The following is a 20,722-nucleotide window of genomic DNA, read 5'->3' as shown; positions in this document are numbered from 1 at the left end:
CACAAGAGTCTCACCCACAAAAACATCCTGTCATTTCTGATTGAAACCTTGCACGTGGCCAAGTGCCACGCAGGAACGGTATCATACACGAACAGGTTCACCATATCACAATTTCCATTGACGCTTTCAGTATTGGCCATTGACGTCAGCCCCGCAGTGCTCACCGGCGAATACCATTACTATTAGGCCACTTTTGCGACGTCAACCGATGGAATTGGATAATGGGTCGATCCACAGATTACGCGGCTAAGTGGATCTAAACGGTACGATTCGGACTTGAATCGGTGATCACATGATCGTTCACGTTTTCACTGCACACGGCGGCATTTTTTTCGGGAATCGTTTTCGCGCGTTTCTGACAGGGGTGGAAGGATCTTTCAGCATTGAGGAAGATGAGGGAATCGGGGCAGTTCGCTCGAGACCGTTCGACCCGGCGGTCCAACCTATTTGCTGAAGAAAATCTTTGATAGTGAATTGTATCGAGGTCATACTAATGATAACGTAGATCAAAATCATTGGTGATTGTAAGGTGCCACACTCTGAATTGATGCTGCCAGAGCGTTCTCCACCGCATGCAAGTACGGACGTGTTGGACGAAGATCGCGAAGTAAGTCTAACTAAGTGTTGAGTGTTTCACGAATCCTGGGAAAAGTTTACAAATTGATATTCGCACACAAAAATGTTTCCCGAATAGACGGTTCTGATTAGAGATATTGGGACAGTTCTTGCTTTCGGATGAAACGTAATTTTCGAAAGAATTATAAATCACGATTTCTGATATTTTAATCAATTTAATGGCATCGGAATTTACTTGCAGGTCTAGTTACCATTCGGTAGACTTCTCCAGTACTGTCGCTAAACAATTCTTTTGGTCCAGCGGTTGCGAGTGAGATTCATAACTGCTGCTCATGGACCATTTCGAGATTTTTAATTACATTAATTCATAATTCCAAATTTTTGCAATGAATGTTTCAAACTCGATTAGCAAAATTATTAGGAACTTGCAGTGTTAATTACTATACAGTATATTTTTCATTCACCTTTAATTTATTTTAGTTCGACATTCATTGAGAAATAGGCTTACTTGTTCCGCGTGTTCAATGCAATTATCTACTAATAAGCCAGACGTTGTTGTCACATTATTTTGTCAATTAGAAGTACGTATTGGCGAAATTATAATACGGAGAATAGGACCATTAATACCAGAGGCGTAGTATTTCTACAAATTCTAACAAAGTACTTTTATGTTAGCATAAGTGTATGCTGGTATATAAATACTCAAATATTTGTTTAGTAAGAAGTAAAAACGTATTAGGTATGCATTTATTAAAGTACATGATTCTTATCTCAATATATAAAGTATACTCTGTCTATTATGATGTTTGCAAATAGTAAACAAGGCAAACTAAGAAGGCATTATAATATGGGTATTAATTATTTCCATTTACACAATTCATCAGTGAGAGTATCGTACAATTTTAGTAAACATAATATCCTATGCTTAAAAAAACTAAAACACAGTTTCGAATTTAATAAAATTTATACGATTTAAAACTGTTCTTTTTCAAATTAAATGTATCCGTGACGTTATTAAACGATTAATTCCATAGCTAATTCTCATAAATATTAGGACAACAATTGAAATTCTTTTACATTTTACAAAGCATTTGTTATTTATTAGTACGAATTCTAACTATCGTTTGAACGTGTTCCACAGAAGCACTATGAGGTGGATTGCTGCAATCGCAGGACTAGTGTTCATTCTAGTCCTGCTACAAGACTCCGAGGCCACTCCCCTTACCCCCCGAGTGAGTAACGAATTTACATACTAGTAGCAACTAATATCATCATTTGATGTTGTCAATGTCGATCAATATTAACCCGTTGCACTATAGCAACGAGTCAGACTCGCGATGAACGTTGCGTGCACGATTCGATAAATATGGCTGCCACCATTTTTATTGAATCGAAACAAAATTTTAATCCCCTGTCATTGAAAATTTGGGAATGAAAGCAAACGAGGATAATCGAGACACTAGAATCATCTCATGACATCAAGGAAATAATTAAGGACGAAAGAAAGTGGCACCCTGAAACATGTGGGATTAATTATACCTCGAACATTATCCATCTACAGGTGTTTCATCGTTTCTATAAGATGGAAACATTTTAACAAACATTGATGTTTCACGAGTAAATGATGTATTGTAATATTGAAATTTTGAAAATTGATTATTTTCATTGATTTTGAGCATTTCACCCCCTCGTCAATATTAAGTCTCTGAACACACCTGTATATACCTGATATACACACCTGTGAAATACAAAATGGCCCATAAAGCTAGGGGTCATCAAGCGACTCCGCGAGCTCAGAGTGCCAATACCATTGATCGATCATTGAACTATTCGACAATGTATACACATAAGTAAACATATTTTGCCAGCAGGCGTCAGTGATGACGAAACGCTGCGCAAGAGCACACGTGCGACGTCAATGTCAGTGATTCCGTTCAGAAGAATTATCGGTTAATTGATTCATGTCAAGGTCATGATAATGAATCCAAGCAGATTTACGGAATTATGATCATTTATAAATATCTAACAATAACATTTTAAGGCTATTGCATAATGATTATTATTCTAGAGCTCTTCGTACAGCAAAACGAATTTCTCAATTTTGAAAAATATGCTTCTAGTACTTTATACAGATCTCACCTTCGTGTAAATGAGCGAATCTTAAATAATAGTAAAGTTTACTGCGTTTCTCCAATAATTTTCAAAGGAACAAAATGATAAGATATTCATACATCTTTAATACATAAAATATTATTGGTGATTCTAGTTTGAAGCATGGATGAATAAATAAATGTTATGTGTAAAGAATTCAGATAATTGGCATTACAGAGTTAACAATTAATCAGTTAGCATGTGAAGTGTTTCAAAATTGAATTTGTAATTCAAAAAGAAGTAACTTATATGCTGATTTGACACTCTCAGTATTTAGTAAATGTTGCTTGAAACGCTATAATTTAATTGTTTCCACTCAACACTCTTTCATTCTGTGAATTCTTTTCTAAACATTCTTTCATAGAAATCTATATTATTAATTAAATAATGTCACTCGCATAGCATCAATAACAATTGACATTTTAGCAACCTAGCCCAAGTCGGGCAAGTTCGAGCTTTGATTATCCAATTGAAAATTCAAATTAAATCTTAGTGTTTTGTGCGTTTCAGAGAAAATGGGCACGGAGTATAGACCTGAATGACGTTTTCCATATGTCGCGTCAACCTAGGTTACCAAGGGAGGTTGTGCCGACTGTATACGTATTGAATCTAGAGCCTTTCGTCGGAAACGACAAGTACAAAGGCGAACTAAAAGTGAACGTCACCTGGATGAACACCACCGATCAGATTATCCTGAACGTTCATCCGTATTTAACCATCGACGAGTACTTGGTCAGGATTGTGGAACGATCGCTGAGGGAAAGGTCAGGACTCGGGGAAACTCAAATCTCATTTTATTAAAATTACGTTTCAATGAAACTAGGAATAATATGAATGGGTTAGAGTCGTAGTGGAGCAGGTGACACTTTCAATAATTTGCCTCATGTTTTCAAATGTACTTCATGCATGCTAGTTAAAAAGACGAGTGGTATATATACTAAGGTTACTATAAATTAGCTTACCACCGTGTTATAGTAATATTAAATTTTTTCAATAAAAAATATACTTACTGTACTTACGATAATAAATATACTTAGGAAAATGTCACTTATGCCACTTTGATTCTGATCTGCTCATACATTCGTCAACACGTTGAATGCCACGGGGGTCACCGGTGACCGGCACCTAACTTGGCCGTGACGCCATGGGGGGCACCGGTGACCGGCGGGCCCAGATTGAAAAAAACATAAGAAAGTTAGACAAAAGACAACACTTATAATTTCTTATTATTATCATCGTTGATGTAGTGGTGTGAAGAAATGGATGCAGTATAAAACATTTGAAACATGTTTATACGTTGTAAATTATCTATTGAATATAATATTTCAACATTATATGTATTGCTAAATGGAAATTTCATCGTGGCGCCACGGACAATCCCGGTAAAATTGGCGTGGCATTCAAAGTGTTAATATAAAAATGCTAATGTTAACTATGAAGACAAACAAACTGCATAGAAATGAGAGTTTTGAAGCATTATTATAAATTTCGGTGAAATTACATTGAAAAGGGAACACGGATGGCCCATGCTGGACGTGCACGTGCTCAAGGTAGAGCAGCCAACGGAGAAGAGACCTAAATTCGTGCTGCAGCTTCAAGAAATGTTGGACGAAGGCTCCGTTTGCGAAGTATCCATTAAATTCACCGGAAAGCTGATCACCAACGAGACTAGCGGATTCTTCAAGAGCGAGTACCTCGACTCGGATGGACAGAAACAGTAATTACAATAGCATTGTTGACGCAAGAAATGAAATTGCTTCGTGTACACATTTTGATTTTCAATTTAGCAATTTCGTGGCGACTTACCTCGGACTGGACCAAGCGCAGAAAGTGTTCCCGTGTATGGACGAGCCGCCTTTCAAAGCCGTGTTCAAACTCGGTGTTTTGCGCCCGAAAAACATGACGGCTAGATCAAATACTCGGGTTGCGAACTCTGTCGAGGCGTAAGTGACCTGCTCTTCTTTCGATTAATAAGTTTCGATAAATAACGTATAAATACGCACGCTTCTAATTATTTAGCCGTAAGATTTTATTAACCATATTAAGTAAACAATCTTCATAAAACTTCATAAAATATTGATTCGAAAGATATTTTCATAAAACTGGTAGTAGTTAATTTAAATGTTTATTCAGAACTTCATTTTGCATGTATCCAATCTAATGCGTTGCTTTCACTGTTTGCTTAGAGTTGACAAGCCGGACATGATTTGGGACTATTTCGAAGAAACACCAGAAATGACAACCTATCAATTGGCTTTGGTTGTGTCAGATTTCGAAAGTATATCTCCGACAAAGGAAATCGACGAAGTGAACGGAACGAGACTGGAAATTAAGGTTTGGGGTCGGAAAGAATACTTGAAGGCTTTGGAAGAAGTGCCTGACAAGGTGGTCACGATCATGAACTATTTCCAAGAATATTTCAACAGCTCTATTCTATTACCAAAACTCGATTTAATGGCAGTTCCATTGTACAGCGCTGCAAAACCGTCTGATGGTTGGGGCTTAATGCTTTTCAAGTATGTATTTACCGTAATTTATTTTCTTAAAAGCGTACGTCTGATACGAATCAGCTAAACAATTATACTTACAATTTATTCAGTTGCATACTACTTATTTTGAACTATGGCATCATAACTTAACGCCATATTAAATTATAGATTCTTCTTCTTATATATCTTAAGTATAAATTATTCAGTCATTGTCAGAGTTTCTGATAATTAATTTAAATTTTCACAAGTTTCATTAAGGTCCATAGAAGAAAAACGTGTCCAGGGGGAGTGTTTAAAAAAATATAGATATAGACTATAGATAATCGTAAATGTACTTAGTTACATCCGTCGTTCTAGAGCTAAACTGTAATGCTATTTAATGATAGTAATTGATATTTGTTTATTATCAAAATATCGTACAACATGTACAGTATTTGGTGTAGTCTACATTATTTGCATCACATTTTGCCTGAATGCTTAGAGCATACTAACTCATAAACTTATTTTATACTCCAATTAAAATAACAATTTCATCGCAATATTCTTATTTGAAACAATGTTTAATAACTAGGAGAATCATAAAATACAATCAATTTAGGGAAATACAAAAGAAATCAACGAAATTGTATTAAATAATGAATCATACAGATGGTTAGTTTGAGGGCACAGTAACTAGACACATGTACTCTATTTATCGATTTCGAGTTCGGCAAACTTGTTCATATCCATTTGAAAGATTGAAATTGTAGAACCATAAAGTCTTATAAAGCTGGATTTTCATTACAGAGAAAGCGAGCTGAGCAGTCCTTGCTATTGGAACACAGCCTACGAACTCGTCTATCAATGGATCGGCCAGTATATCGCGACGTACCGTTTAAGCGACGCTCACGTTAACAAAGCCCTTAATTCGTTCCTAGCTTCAATGGCCACGGTAGACGTAAGTCGGATTTCTTGTGCATACGATCAAGATTTTTCGATGTAAACAAGTTAGATCATTCGTTCCACGTAGCTCAATCCGGACGAAGTTGAAGGAAAGTGGCCAATGACGATGCTGTACTCCCTGTATTACGAATTAGGGAAGACTGACCCTTTCTCGAGAGTCGCGGGAATCAGGAGCGAAGCAACATCATTGAAAAGTAAGTTTTAATGACACTGCGACTGAATGTTCCTACAACTTCATTCGATCTGCGTACATATGAAGCTTTTCATAATGATCTGCAGTTGTCGAATATAAGGTAGTAGAGTTCATTGCTGTGACCAGACCAATGCTGCACTTTTTTGTAATATTACTAACTATTATCATATCTTTATTATTATTAACTATTATAATATTTTAATTATTGTAGTAACTTTATATTTATCAAATCTGAAGTACGAAATTTGTTTATTCAAAACCGAAACAAGATAAATGAATAGAATAAAACGTTTCAGAGAAAATATTTTTCACGAGAAAGTTACAAACTTACGATATGCTGCGACAAATTTTGTTTCGCAATCTTATCCGTTACCGCTTCGCGAACATAATACCGAAGATATTTGCGAACTCTCGTTGTAATCGCATCAATACATCGTTTCGGGATAATTGTGTTTCAAGTTTAAGCCTCTCGGAGCACCGCGCGAGCTTATGTTCAACTTTGCAACTCTGAAACGATACGGTGTTTGCATTCCAAATTTCTTGCAAAATTCTCGAAACATCATAAAATATTTACATTAGATAAGAATATTTACGTTACAAAATTACAAAGAATATTCACATTACATAATTGTCAAATAGTTCAATCCCCACAGCTTTTAGAGAAAAAGTTCAAGTAAATGATCATTTCGATGGGCAGTCTAGGTTCCACAAATATTCCGACGACTAGAACAGTGCTGATCAATACTAACCAGGATGACTTTTAATAAAAGACGTTCCTGATAATTGTTTAATACTGTTTTCTTTTACTTTCCAGTGGAACTAGTATTCCGAATGTTCAATTACACTCTTGGGCCGGATCTATTGCAAAAAGGCATCAGGAACTTCATTAAAGAAAACTCGGAAGGGTAGTAATGTTTTTCATCAATAATAAAATCCTAACCCATAAATATTTCAATGTCAACTCTCTGTGAAATGATCGTCTCACTTCGCAATTCATTCGAAACGAATGATAGTATCCATGATATGTTAATATTTATGCTCTGTCGACTGGCATGTCAGCCATTTAAATCGGCTCATGGGATACTTTAATTTCGTTAACCACCTGTAGCCTTTCTAAAGTATATAACAAATATATCTTCAGCAATTTAGAAACAATTCTACTAACCGGAAACTGAATTCTAGATATTCACAGTTCTATCCTTTAGTAATGTATAGATTGAGTTATTGAAAATTCCGAGACTTTCTATTTTGAGAAATCGTTTCGAAAGATATAATTCAATGAAAAAGTCGTAGTCGTTAAAGATATTATTCTTTTTAAAAGAATATTTCATATTTTAATGTTTCTGCGAATTAGTAGCTTTATTTGAAACTGTTTCGAAAACTACTTTGATTCGAAATTATTTATAACACTGAATTCGTTAATAATTGATAAGAGAAGTTGATTATTTCGGAACTATTCCTATTATCGTTTCAATTTACTTTTACGTACAATTTTAACGTAAATGATTCCAGAACACCGCGGTTAGTCTTCACAGACGAAATCTACAGCCGACTGAACGACGTCGTGAATGGAACGGACATTTTACCTGCGGGTTTGACGATCAACAGCATCGCTGGATCGTGGATCAATCGAAACAGAATACCAGTGGTCACGGTCATACGGGATTATGAAACTCGAACGATTACCTTCAGCCAGGTAGGTGTACTTACGTTTCTAGGATTATCGAACAAAAGTGCTGTTTCCCTCAGGGACACCGAAACCGGAACAATAATGTGATTTTCGCATGGATAACGCCGCAACGTCGAGAAAATTGCGTGATCAATTTGTTTGCGAACATTCTGAATGAAACCGTAATTCCCTGAGTACGAGATGATTCTAAGATGACAGAACGAAACGTTTCATCTTAGATTGTATGAGTTATGATTTCAGTATGATTCCTTAAATCTTTTAACAAACGAAAAACAGCTATTCATGCGATCATACATATAATCCTTACGATATTCGAACATCTAAAGCGGAATAAATTTTTCAAAACTGGACGAAATTACGTGAACATTTTTAGATCTTACAAAGGCCAGCTTACTAGACAGGGTCTAAACTATTGCATTATGTACAGGGTGGTCTACGTAACTTGTGCACCTCCTGCAACTTTCAAAATATACATTGAGCAACAATGTTTCAGTACAAAGGATGCGTGGTTCAAAGGTGCATAATGTGTAGTGCGTTTATTTTTTTATAGGTGAAGCCGTGTCGAAAATTTGAAGATTAATCTTCTTTTCTTAAATGGAATATTGTATTTTGAATGCACAACTTGATGTTACGAGAAGAAAATGTTTAAAATGTGAAACGAAATTACTCTTTAACTATTAGATTTAGGGTTCATAAAGGTCAACACTTTCTTACATACAATTCTTACCTAGAATTCGATATTCTTTCACAGCTTCATATAAAAAATCTAGTATTCCATTTAAGAAAAAAGAAAGTTGACCCTCAAATCTCTAAAACGGATTCGTCAATAGAAACAAATAAATGCACTACATACTATGTCCCTTTAAACGACGCCACTTTTGTATTAAAAACTTTGTTGCCGATGCATATTTTGGAAGTTGCAAAAGGTGCACAAGTGCATCACAAAATGCACAAACGACCACGCTGTATATAATTGTTCAGATTGGGCGCACTTGTCAAGCAATGTTCACATCGATAACAGGAGTCCAGTATTTGTAGTTTCCTTATTTAGTCATGAGGTTTCATAAAAATCTGAACGTAACGATTCTCACTGTAAATGATTCACACGTAAATGAGTTTCAAAGTGAACGGATGTACAATAGGTACAAACGTTAATAGAATGAGAAAGGTGCCTGCCCTTGAGAAGAAAAAAAGTTCTGCCGTATCTATAGAAGCGTCTAATCAAAATAAAAAACCAAACAACTGATAATCTTAATTGTTAGCGGCATTCGCAAATTGCCGGATGTCCATGATAATTGTTTTCACAAGTATTTCAAGTCCCACGATTACATTGTTACAGTAACTAGCTACTCAAAATTTTCAACAAAGTTTTCCCTAAATATCTTTTCAAAGTGAAATAAATAATTGGATTTTGTTACGGATTTCACAATTAGTTATGACTCGATTTTAAAGTTAACCCTTTGCTCTGCGATTTCTCTCGCAGCTAATTCGATTAGTATCTAACTGTCAATGAAACATTTTTATATGTTTCATGAAAGTTAATGTTTCACATAGTCATGTATGAAAAATATGAGAATAATTGAATAATATTTCCGCTTCATCAGTTGGAAGATGTTCTTCTTGAATCATATAAATTTCTTCAAGACAGATTAATTTGTAGTGCTACGAGCCGAGGGCCAGTTTGCACACGTGGCCGGATGTACAGTAGCGGACAAAAATTAAAGACGGGAAGGAATAAAGAAAGGAATTATTAATATTTTATAAATACCATAAGCTATCATGTTCTATCTTTAATTATAATCGTCTACTCATTTATTTAAACAGTTACAAAAACATTTACAAAAAAGTAAATCTATGTTACATTTCCATTGACAAAAGTTTAAGACTACAAAATAATAGGAGAAAATAAACAGAAAAAAATGGTTTTTAATACAAATAATAGTATTTCGTTCAAAATCCATTATCTTTTATAACCTCAGCACATCTTTTTGGCATTGAATCTATTAATTTTTCACATTTCTCTACTGTAATATTACAGTAAATATCACAGTAGAGAAATATTGTCAATATTGTTGACTCAATAATGTTTACAATTAACACACGAGCCTTCGAGAATTAGAAGGTCAAGCATTTCTCTTCATTATCCCAAAATAAGAAACTGATTGGAAAGATAGTATGTATGTACTTACATTACATGTGTATAATTGAAATTAAATTCGTCGTCTTAAATTTTTGATCGCTACTGTAAATGAGTTTTGTGGATATTTAGATTGATTCTAATTGGCCTCGTAACTTCCAAAGAAATATTAATCGATACACCTCGAGCGGCAAAGGTGTATCTTTGTGGGATCGTTACGAACAGCTGACTCGAACTGGGAAATGGAATGAAATAATTTGTACACTGAATTGCAAATAAAATTAATATAATATAACAAGTTCAGTCTATTACAAGTGTGTAAGTGTAGTGTAGAATTCGCGATAGTCCCAAGACACGCTCCCTGGTTTACGCACAAAGTCGGCGGAGGCGAACAACCTCGCGTACGCACTCGGTCACTCGGCTCGATCTCGCTACGTCTCGTCGTCGCGATTTGAATTAAAACTAACCCGATGAGAATTATTTTTTTGGGGGATTTGTGCGATGAGGTTATGGTGGGACCCGTTCCTGAGAGCAATGGCCCTCTTACCGGTTTTTGTGAGTCAAGGTTTTGTGTGGGATTACCTGCATGAGGGTTGTAGGATATGTTGTATGTGGCAATTAGGTTAGCGTGGAAAAAAAATGTTCAAAGAAAACCCCTAGATTGAGTTTAGCTATGAAAGAAATGAAAGATAAATAAAGGAATAAGGTAATTTTCAAGGAATGTTTTTTTTTGCCAAAACCTTGTCATCTGCAAGCGGACAGCTCGAATTGTTATTACGGTCGCCGAACATGTACCGCTACAGCCTCAAAAATAATACAAAATTAAATGACTAAAAAAACACGATTAGCACAGTTTTGTAGGGTTGAGACAGCTCTGTCGAATAAATATGACACACTTTGTCAAAATATAAAAACGCTACGAACTTATTCCCCAACCCAATAAATTTGTTGTAACATTTTCATTTGGAAAATGACGACAGATGTTGTAGTTGAGACGTGAACAGATTAATTAAATGTAGTTAACACGTTGAGCGCCACATCGGCCATACATGGCTGACACTAGACTTTCGGTTTAGGCTATGTCAGCCATCGATGGCTGACACTAGACTTTCGGTTTAGACCGCGTCAACCGCGCTGGCTGACGGCGTGTGACATGAGAACTTTAAAACTTACACTGTTTTATGGAATTATAGAAAATTTATTTAAAATGTACTTAATTTTGTCAAAGCACAAAACTATCTTCGTGAACTATCTTCTACTGCGAGAAGAAACATTGGCCCTACAGTACCAGCGGTTCTACGCAGCTCGCGTGGCCTGACGGGGACCCCCTTAAAAATCAACGTGGCGCTCACCGTGTTAACAAATTAACTACGGTCATCTATTATATAAAAATAAGTCGGGTTTTCCTTCCTGACGCTATAACTCCAGAACGCACGAACCGATTTCCACGGTTTTGTATTCGTTGAAAAGGTCTCGGGCTCCGTGAGGTTTATAGCAACCAAAATTCTGGAAAAATTTCAACAGAAAAGCAGGAAAACAGGGAAAATCATTTTTCACCTACAGCGCCATCTCTGATACATAGCATGTACTACAAACCAATATGGTTTATAAAACAAAAAAAATAACTTTTCTTCATCTTTTAATCCCCAAACGAAATGTTACAAAAAACGAAGCCGAAAACGGTGGCGAAACGGAGTTCGCCGGGTTTGCTAGTCTACGTTTATAACTATTAGACTACTGCAATTACTTAAACGCTTTTCACATTGTCGAGAACATGTAGTTCAGTTCTTGGATGTGGAGAAGATTAAACAATTTCCTCGATACGATTTGGTCCCGCTAATGTGCAAATACGATTAATTTTATCTTTGTTAATGTTCACAGAAAGTTTATCTTAGAGAAGCACCGCCGGCGTCGACGTCTAAATTATCCTATCAGTGGGATATACCACTTGTAATCGCAACAGAGGATAAATGGGAACTGGACAAACCGTGTCGTCTATGGTTGACAAAGTCCAATGAACCGATAAATCTCATTATTCCCGACACTTATGATGAAGACAAATTTATTATTGTCAATCCTGAAGAAATAGGTACAAGAAAATGTTGAATATAAAATTAATCCACTCTGTTTTCATATCGCTATCGTTATTTGAACCCTTTGCACTCGAATGGTGACTCTGAGGCACCACTAAAATTGTTACGGTACGTTCCAAAATAATTTTTATAGTATGAAAAATTAAATTTCAAAAATTATTAAAAGTATAACTATTATTGCACGAATTACAAGATTCAATTTTATAGGCATAAAAAACATTTTGTCATATAAAATGAAAATGTGGTATGTCAGAAAAATTATTATAGAATTACAGTAAAAATGGCTTCGTGTGCAAAGGGTTAATCTACTTAGCATACAAGGTGTCCCGGAAATCGTAGTACAACCGGGTAGGCGGTGATTCTACATCAAAAAAGAAGAAAATATTTTGGTATAAAATTTTTTCATCCGGAGCTCCGTCTTCGTGATAATGGACTTCAAAGTTCGTTCAACTTGTAAACCATTTAATAGAATTTGCTTATCGTGTATATCGTTGCTCTGCTTGCCTCTGTCCGGGACAGTGTTTACAATCAGTTATAATTGTGCGGTGGAAACAATACAAAGTGTGTCTACTGATTACTCATTTTTACTACTTACTATTACAATGCTACAATAATTGTTGAAAATGTCCTCCTTGCTGCTGCATACATAAGTTTGCTCGATGAATTAATGACATCCGGACAGATTGTAAGTTGTCATCGCTTTTGAATTTTTCGAATGCCTGAGTAATCTTATGTTTAACAAATGTGTAACATTTGAAATATCGTTCATGCTATAAATTTGTTCTTTGATATGATCCCATAAATGAAAATCTAAAAGCTTGAGGTCCGGAGATCTTGGTGGCAAACGTATCTTACCGCTGCGGCCGATCCAACAGGAATAATTGTTATTTAAAAAATTCTTAACTTCCCTGCACAATTTTCACTATTTGTAAACCCTGTCCCGGACAGAGATAAGCAAAGTAGTGAAATACACGACAAGCAAATTGTATTAAACGGTTTACAAGTTGAACGAACTTTGAAGTCGATTATCACGAAAACGGAGCATCGGATGAAAAAATGTTACACTAAAATATTTTTTTCTTTTTTTACGTAGAATCACCCCCTGCCCGGTTGTACTACGAATTTCGGGACACCCTGTATAATAACAAATCGGATTCGAGACGAAGATTTCAAATAAAATCTCTGTATAAATGATTACTGCTTCTTTTTAACGTTTCACAATCAAAGTATAATAGGCTATTTTGAAGCGTATTTAATAAATAATAATAAAATATTAGAAAAATTTCTATTCATTATTAATAATCGTCAGATTAACATTCTTGTTATACAATAACGTTAAATCCATTGGCGTGTTGCAAAACTATTCTTTTTCTAAATGTTCATTCATAATGCTTTTTAATCGTCCTTTTTTTACCTTTTTTGATTGTATACGAACTCTTCCCTCGAATTTTTCCATTCTCTATTGCCATCTTTACTAATGTTCCTAAAACAAATGAACTCTCAACAAAATAATTATTTTTGGTAGATTTCCATTTTTAATTCCTACATTTTACGTCTTTCGAGTTGAGCAGAATTACAATTTAATTGCTCCAGGAATTACAGTTACAAAGTAACTCGTATACATTATAATTCATAATTCAAATCACCATTAATTAAATTCCAATATAAATGCCGTTATTAAAAAATTCTATGCAATCAAATAACAATAATTACGAATTACGATATATTTGAATTAGAATTGCAAATAAAGATGTAAAAAAATGAATATGTAATAAGGCAAAGAATTGGTAAAAGAGACAAAAATTAGCATACGAAAGAAAAATATGAACATGTGTTTCACTTCTTTCTGGACTGTACTACAGTTGCATTGCATTTCATTTGCATTGTATTTGAACTACAATCGTGATTAAAATAATCAACAATTGAATTAACTGGAGATTTTCAATTACGTAACTGAATTATATCGCAGTTAAATTATTATGTAATTGAAATACAATGTAATGTAGTTGCGAAATTGAATAACAATCTAATTGAATTGGCACAACGGTGATCGTCTTTGTACTCCATCTCGTTTGAACTCTTTCTAATAACTTGGAAAGTTTTGATGATTTCAATAGAAATGCATTGAAATTGTATTGTGTTTTACAGGAATGTTCCCCGTAAATTATGACAGGTGTAACTGGCGATTGCTGTCGGAATATTTGCAAAGCGACAAGCGCGAAACGATTCCAGTTTTAACTAGAGCAAAACTGATTCACGACGCGTGGAATTTAGCGTACGCAGGTGAACTCTGTTTCGGAATTGCGTTAAACATGACGCTCTCATTGAAAAAAGAAAGAAGCCACGTGGTGTGGGAACCTGTGTTCATGATGATCGATCACATTGGAAGACGCATCCAAGGAACTGGATCGGTTCAACCTAAATTTGAGGTAAACATTCGAGAGCAATGTTTCAATAGTACAATAATAAACGGTTCATTATATGGTAGATTATGCAAAGACAGAATTCTATAAATATATTTATTTCAAGAATGCAAGAGGATGTACAAACATATAGTTACATATATATTGTTTTATTTGGAATATACGTGAATGTACAGAGATATAATTGCATAAATGTTGTTCTCTTCGAAATACAAAAGAATTTACAAAAAGATAATTTTATAAATGTTGTTGTTTCAGTCATACGTACAAACATTGCTAATACCTTTGTACAATGAACTAAATGAATCGAATCGAGACGACGAACCATCTTGGAAAACTCATATGCGTATAATGGCGAAGCATTTCCTGTGTCATTTTGGTTACACCCCGTGCGTAGCTGAAGCTAGACAGGAATACAAGAAATGGTTGACCAACGAAGAACCGGATAAAGGGAATCCGTATGTAATTTGCTTTTTATTCCAGTTCTGAAAAGAATGTCTAAAATCGGCTAGATTCTTGATTTTATACGATGGAGTTGTTAATTATTCAAGTAATATGCACTACTCTGGTAGATAAACAAATTCGCAGCAGCGTTTACCTATTGTCAAACCCTTAACCGTCTATGACGAGTATATTCAGCACGGGGAAATGGTAATTTTTTATTACTAAACAAATATATAGAATCCAAAGTTTCTCTGTTCTCTTAAAATTCTCTCATAAAATATAAGATATTTTGTACTAAATAAGTAGTATACGAATAAACGAGGACATTTCCTAAAATTATTGAAAAGAAGGAGAACGGATAGTCAAAATGAAAAAAGGACGCGTCCCACAAATAGTGGTCACACGATATTCCTAAGATCAGAACTAGATTATATTTAAGTTAGGTTTAGGTTGTGTTTTGTTTAGATCTATATTAGACTCTCAAGCGACGAACTGATGGCTGTCTAGGACGGTTTTAACAAACAGGTGAAAACAGCTCTTAAAGTTAAATATAAACGGTACATTTAAAGGATGCTTTTATCCTTTCAATATGAATTCAACAATTGTCTTTCAATAATCCTATTATCAAATGTGTGCATCTTGCACTGAATTTAATGGTAAATCAAATTCAAAGATTTTACTTACATTTTTAGAAGCGTATGCTGTTTTCAATAATCATTAAAATTCATTATTGCCGAGTAAATATCTTTAACTAGTATTTTATTTAATTTTAAATTTTTCATGAAAATAGTTTTACATTTCGATAAAATTTCTTTTCTTTTACGTTTCTTTTAATCCTCTTTAGAGTGGCCAATGAATTTATCTGCCCTGTGTTCAAATGGGGTACCGATGAAGAATGGGAATTTGGACTGCAACGTGTCATTAACTTCCCGCAGAATACTCCCGAGAGGAAACAGAATGAACGGACTTACTTGCTGAAATCTCTAGCTGGATGTACGAAAGACAAGCGCAGAGTGGAAAGGTATAGTTAATTTTCTGCTGAGTGCCAATTCAATTTACCAAACCTTTCAAATCCGATCAGATACTTGCATCAAAAATGATATCAATGCCTTAATTGTGTTCCTAAAAATAATGACAACCAAAAAGTTATTTAGTTTATCAAATTTTATGTAAATTCAAATTTACATTTTATCATTAATTGATACTCAAATTCAAATTTTATTACTTCATTTAACATTGATTTATTTCTATAATCTTATTTATAAATTTCGAATTTATAAATGAATTTATTATAAATTTCTCAATGGATTCAATCTCCCTAATAATTTACTAATTAATTCCATATTTTTATATAATTTTCTATAAATTCATGTATGTTATAAATTAGTATATATTTAATATAAGTATAAATTTATAATTAAATCTTTTAAAAGAATTAATGACCATTATCAATTCCATATTACATGACATCGTATGAAATTATAAAGTATTACTGTGATTGTGGGGAGTGCTACACAAATCTAACGTTACCGAAATAATTCTAGGTTGTTGAACGTAATTTTCGAGAAAAATGGAAACTTCTCGGATTCCGATATCCGCCTAATCTTCACTACGTTAACCGGAGACGCAGTTTTCACGGGCGTTCTGTCCAACTTCTTGTCCGAACACTGGGATACGGTGAAACTGAGATTCGAGAACAACACACAAGGATGGAACAAGGGAATGATGGATTTATTAGTCTCCGCATTTAATAACAGTAGCAGTGCCCAGGAAGAAGGAAAGACTGCGAGTAGTGTGATCGTAGATACGTCATCGGTGCACGAAAAGGAATGGGAGATAAAGAACCTTCCAGTAATTGAATCATGGCTCGACGAATACTTATGCATACCTAAGAATGGAAGTGCTGTTACATGTTCCGTGGTGCAGTTTCATGGATAACAATACAAACACATTGTGCATTTGAAGATAACACGTTTCTTCAAATTTGTTCCGCTATAAAGAACTTTGCGCATGTCAAATTCACTGAAACAACTTATGAACTTGCATTTTCTAAATATTATTTAATTCTTCAATTGTATTTAATGCAAATTTTCTTGATGATTTATGGCCCGACTGTATATATATACATGATCGATTTGACGCGTTATTAGAGTGATTATCAGAAATCGAGGTTAATATTCAAAGGAGTCGCACGAATGTTAAACGATGAAATAAAGAAACCTTTTAATAAGTAAGTGTATCGTTACCATACGATTTTGTATCATATACTTCGTCTGTTTTTGTGGACCAAAGGTTCTAGCAAATTTATAATTGCTACAGAAAAGAAACTGTATAAATTGCGCGTAACGAAAGTCATTGTTGATCGAGGGGGTTGAAGTCGTAGCGGTGTAAGCGACATTTTCGGATATTTTCTACTGTCCGTTGAATTGTAATTTACACAGGTGAACACAACTATAAATTAAATTTACCGTAAAATGTAAATTAACTGAACTATAAATTTAATCAGTAAACAATAACAATTCTTGCCCCTTGTAATCAGGAAAATGTGACTTACGCCGCTATGGCTTTAACCCTGTCAACTGTTATGTATAGCTTAATTGTTATTCAAAAATTTAGAAAATTCAGAAACATGTAATAAATGTAACAATAAAAACGTTTAAATACTGTTTTAACTCAATGTGATAATAATATTATGCCCCATCGATAAAAACTTTTCACAAATTCCTTAAATACTTAATATCCTTAATATCGAGAGTTCTCAGTGACGAAATCGTAACGCCTGTTCTGCATCATGCTAGAAAACGTAACGTTTTATAAGCATTGTATAACACACTGAGATAATTATTCTGCTCCATAACCGCATTAGACCTTCCGAACGTAGAGATGGACGAATTACTTCTGTCAGGTGCGTAACGGACATCGTCCGGCCGCAGCGACACTCGGTAATTTCGAAAACCGGAAGTATAATACTCTGCTTGTTGCGTCGCGAGCGGCCTATGCAGTTGAGTTTATGACGGCCTCGGGTAGTTTTTTTATAACACCGCGTCGATGCTTTCGGGCCTTCGGTGACCCCTATCAGATGTTGCCGTGAACAGGGGTGCGGGCCAGCGACAGCGACTCTGAAGACAATGAAACCTAGGACTTCCCAGATTTTTGAATAATTTTCCCAATTATTGAAAACAAATGACATGTGTACATATTCTAAAAGAGATAACTTCAGCCATATTTGGAAAAAAGTTCGGTTACGATTCGTTAATTTTTATCAGTTTTGTAGGCCTTAGAATATGGTGGCAAATAAAGTGCATTATAGGCATTTGATGCTTTTCTTTTTCCGAAAGGGCAAAAATGCCACACAAGCGGCAAATAAGATATGCGCTGTTTATGACGAGGATGCTGTAGCCGAAAGAATTGTGCGGAAGTGGTTTGCTCGGTTTAAAGCTGGAAATTTCGACCTTGAAGATCAAGAACGCCCAGGTAGGCCCTCCACCACAGACCAAGATATGATTAGAACAGAAATCGAGAATAAGCTTTTACCAAATAATGAAACAATAGATTCGGCAAAGTATTGCTCTGAATTAGATAAATTGAAGACGTCAATGGAACAAAAACTTCCAGAAATTGCGAATCGGAAGGGCGTCGTGTTTCATCAGGACAATGCGCGACCTCATGTGTCTTTGAAATCTCGGAAAAATTTGTTGGAGTTTGGTTGGGATGTTTTACCCCATCCACTGTATTCGCCAGACCTTGCTCCTTCGGATTTCCACTTTTTCCGATCATTACAAAATTCCCTTAATGGAAAAAATTTCAACTCTTTGGTTGAGATAAAAACCCATTTGGACAAATTTTTTGCCGAAAAACCTGAGAGGTTCTGGAAGGACGGAATTCTCAAGCTGCATGAAAGATGGAGAAAGGTTGTGGAACAGAATGGTACCTATATAATTTAACACGTTGAATACCACGCCCATTTTACAGGAATTGTCCGTGGCGCCACGATGAATTTTCTATTATGCAATACATATAATGTCACATAATAAAACTATATTTCATGTATAAATAAAACTATTTTCAGATGTTTTATAAGACATTCATTTCCTCACACCACTACATCAACGATGATAATAATAAAAAAATTATAAGTATTGTCATTTGTTTAAATTATATATATTTTCATCAATCTGAGCGCGCTGGTCACCGGTGGCCCCCATGGCGTCACTGCCAAGTTCAGTGCCGGTCACCGGTGAACCCCGTGGCATTCAACGTGTTAATAAATGTATGATCATATTTAACCCTTTGCACTCCGAACGATTTTGGACATTGGCTACCAGCTACTCAGCGGCACTTTACAGCAGAAACAAACATTTACAAACCCCCGTATTATTTATTATAATTTTGGAACTAAAGTAACGTATTATAATGATATTGGTCTTATATGAATTGGTTAAGATCGAGGAATGTAAATTTGCAAAAAAATCAATATATTATTGTTTATAATTTTGTACAGTATGATAAATTTTGAAACACTCCCCAATATGCATTGTAGACTCATTAGTGCATGTTTGACAATAATAATTTATTTGACGCCTGCCACCAGATGTTTTCCTGTTAGAACAATATTATTAACAATATTAACAATATTATATTATTTGTTGTCTAATCTATTGTCCGCAGAAGATGTGGATGGACGCGTTCTGGATACGCGAAAATCACCCCACAATTGGTCAATTAGTGTTTTGACAAACTTGTGGTGTGTCATTGGCGTTTCATTATTTGTTTGTTTTATTTGTTTATCCACTAAGGAAAGAATCACTCTTCCGATTTTCTCACTCTTTAGTTCTATGTGTACTGCCCGAAGTTTCAGACCGAGCTCAGCTTTGAAAATCTTTTCCTCCAGATTTAGACTTGTTTATTTATAATATATATTTATATATATATTTATTTATAACTCTCACTATACAGTGCGTGCTATATTCGCATGCCGACCTTTCTTCTACAAACTCTCCTTATCGCTCTTTTGACAAGTGCTCGGACCGCCGTGAGCACGCCTCTCACGTTCTCGTCTGACACAAAACCCGCTTACAGTTTTTGTTTATACTTAGTAATTTTACAATATTTTAATTTGATTTCTTGTGCCATTTCAAAAGGAAACTTCAGACAAACATGCATGTCTCAAAAAGTTGCGCTGAAATAACTCAATACCCCGTAATCACTAATAAACTTGAATGTCCCCTGAGAGGGGACAGCTGAGTGGTATGCTAGAATTTCAATGTCCCCTGAGAGGGGACAGCGGAGTGCAAAGGGTTAAATGAGCTGCGTTTTAATTTTCCTAAAAAATCGGCACGAACTTTCCGGACAACCTAATAGAATTCATTGATCTCAATATTATTTAAGAAGCCAATGAAATCTGGCTCCACCCTATTTACATAGGAAGGCGTAATCGGAGGATGAGAAGCGTACCTACTTCACTTCGCACCTTGCACTCGGTGACTTTTCATCTCGTCCGACAACCGACATTTTGTACATAGTTGTTATAGTTTGTGATAAGTTGCTCGTTCTTTATTATTAAACCTTGTTAAACCACGGCACC

General features: G+C 35.1%; 1 protein-coding gene across 1 annotated transcript; it reads left to right on the top strand.

The window, feature by feature from the left end:
• The first annotated feature begins 399 nt into the window (after positions 1–399).
• LOC144474676 (aminopeptidase N) lies at positions 400–17,810 on the top strand. Its single transcript, XM_078189806.1, has 15 exons — positions 400–607; positions 1,718–1,808; positions 3,238–3,491; positions 4,238–4,444; positions 4,515–4,670; positions 4,914–5,243; positions 6,003–6,153; positions 6,226–6,352; positions 7,166–7,256; positions 7,864–8,047; positions 12,060–12,267; positions 14,420–14,700; positions 14,953–15,152; positions 15,983–16,159; positions 16,683–17,810. Exons 1-15 carry the CDS (start codon positions 573–575, stop codon positions 17,074–17,076), a joined length of 2,886 nt encoding a protein of 961 aa, XP_078045932.1. The 5' UTR covers positions 400–572; the 3' UTR covers positions 17,077–17,810.
• Positions 17,811–20,722: the final 2,912 nt, after the last annotated feature.

The sequence above is a fragment of the Augochlora pura genome, chromosome 9 (assembly GCF_028453695.1).
Source record: "Augochlora pura isolate Apur16 chromosome 9, APUR_v2.2.1, whole genome shotgun sequence".
NCBI classification, from domain to species: Eukaryota; Metazoa; Arthropoda; class Insecta; order Hymenoptera; family Halictidae; genus Augochlora; species Augochlora pura.
This window is presented reverse-complemented; position numbering and strand designations above follow the sequence as displayed.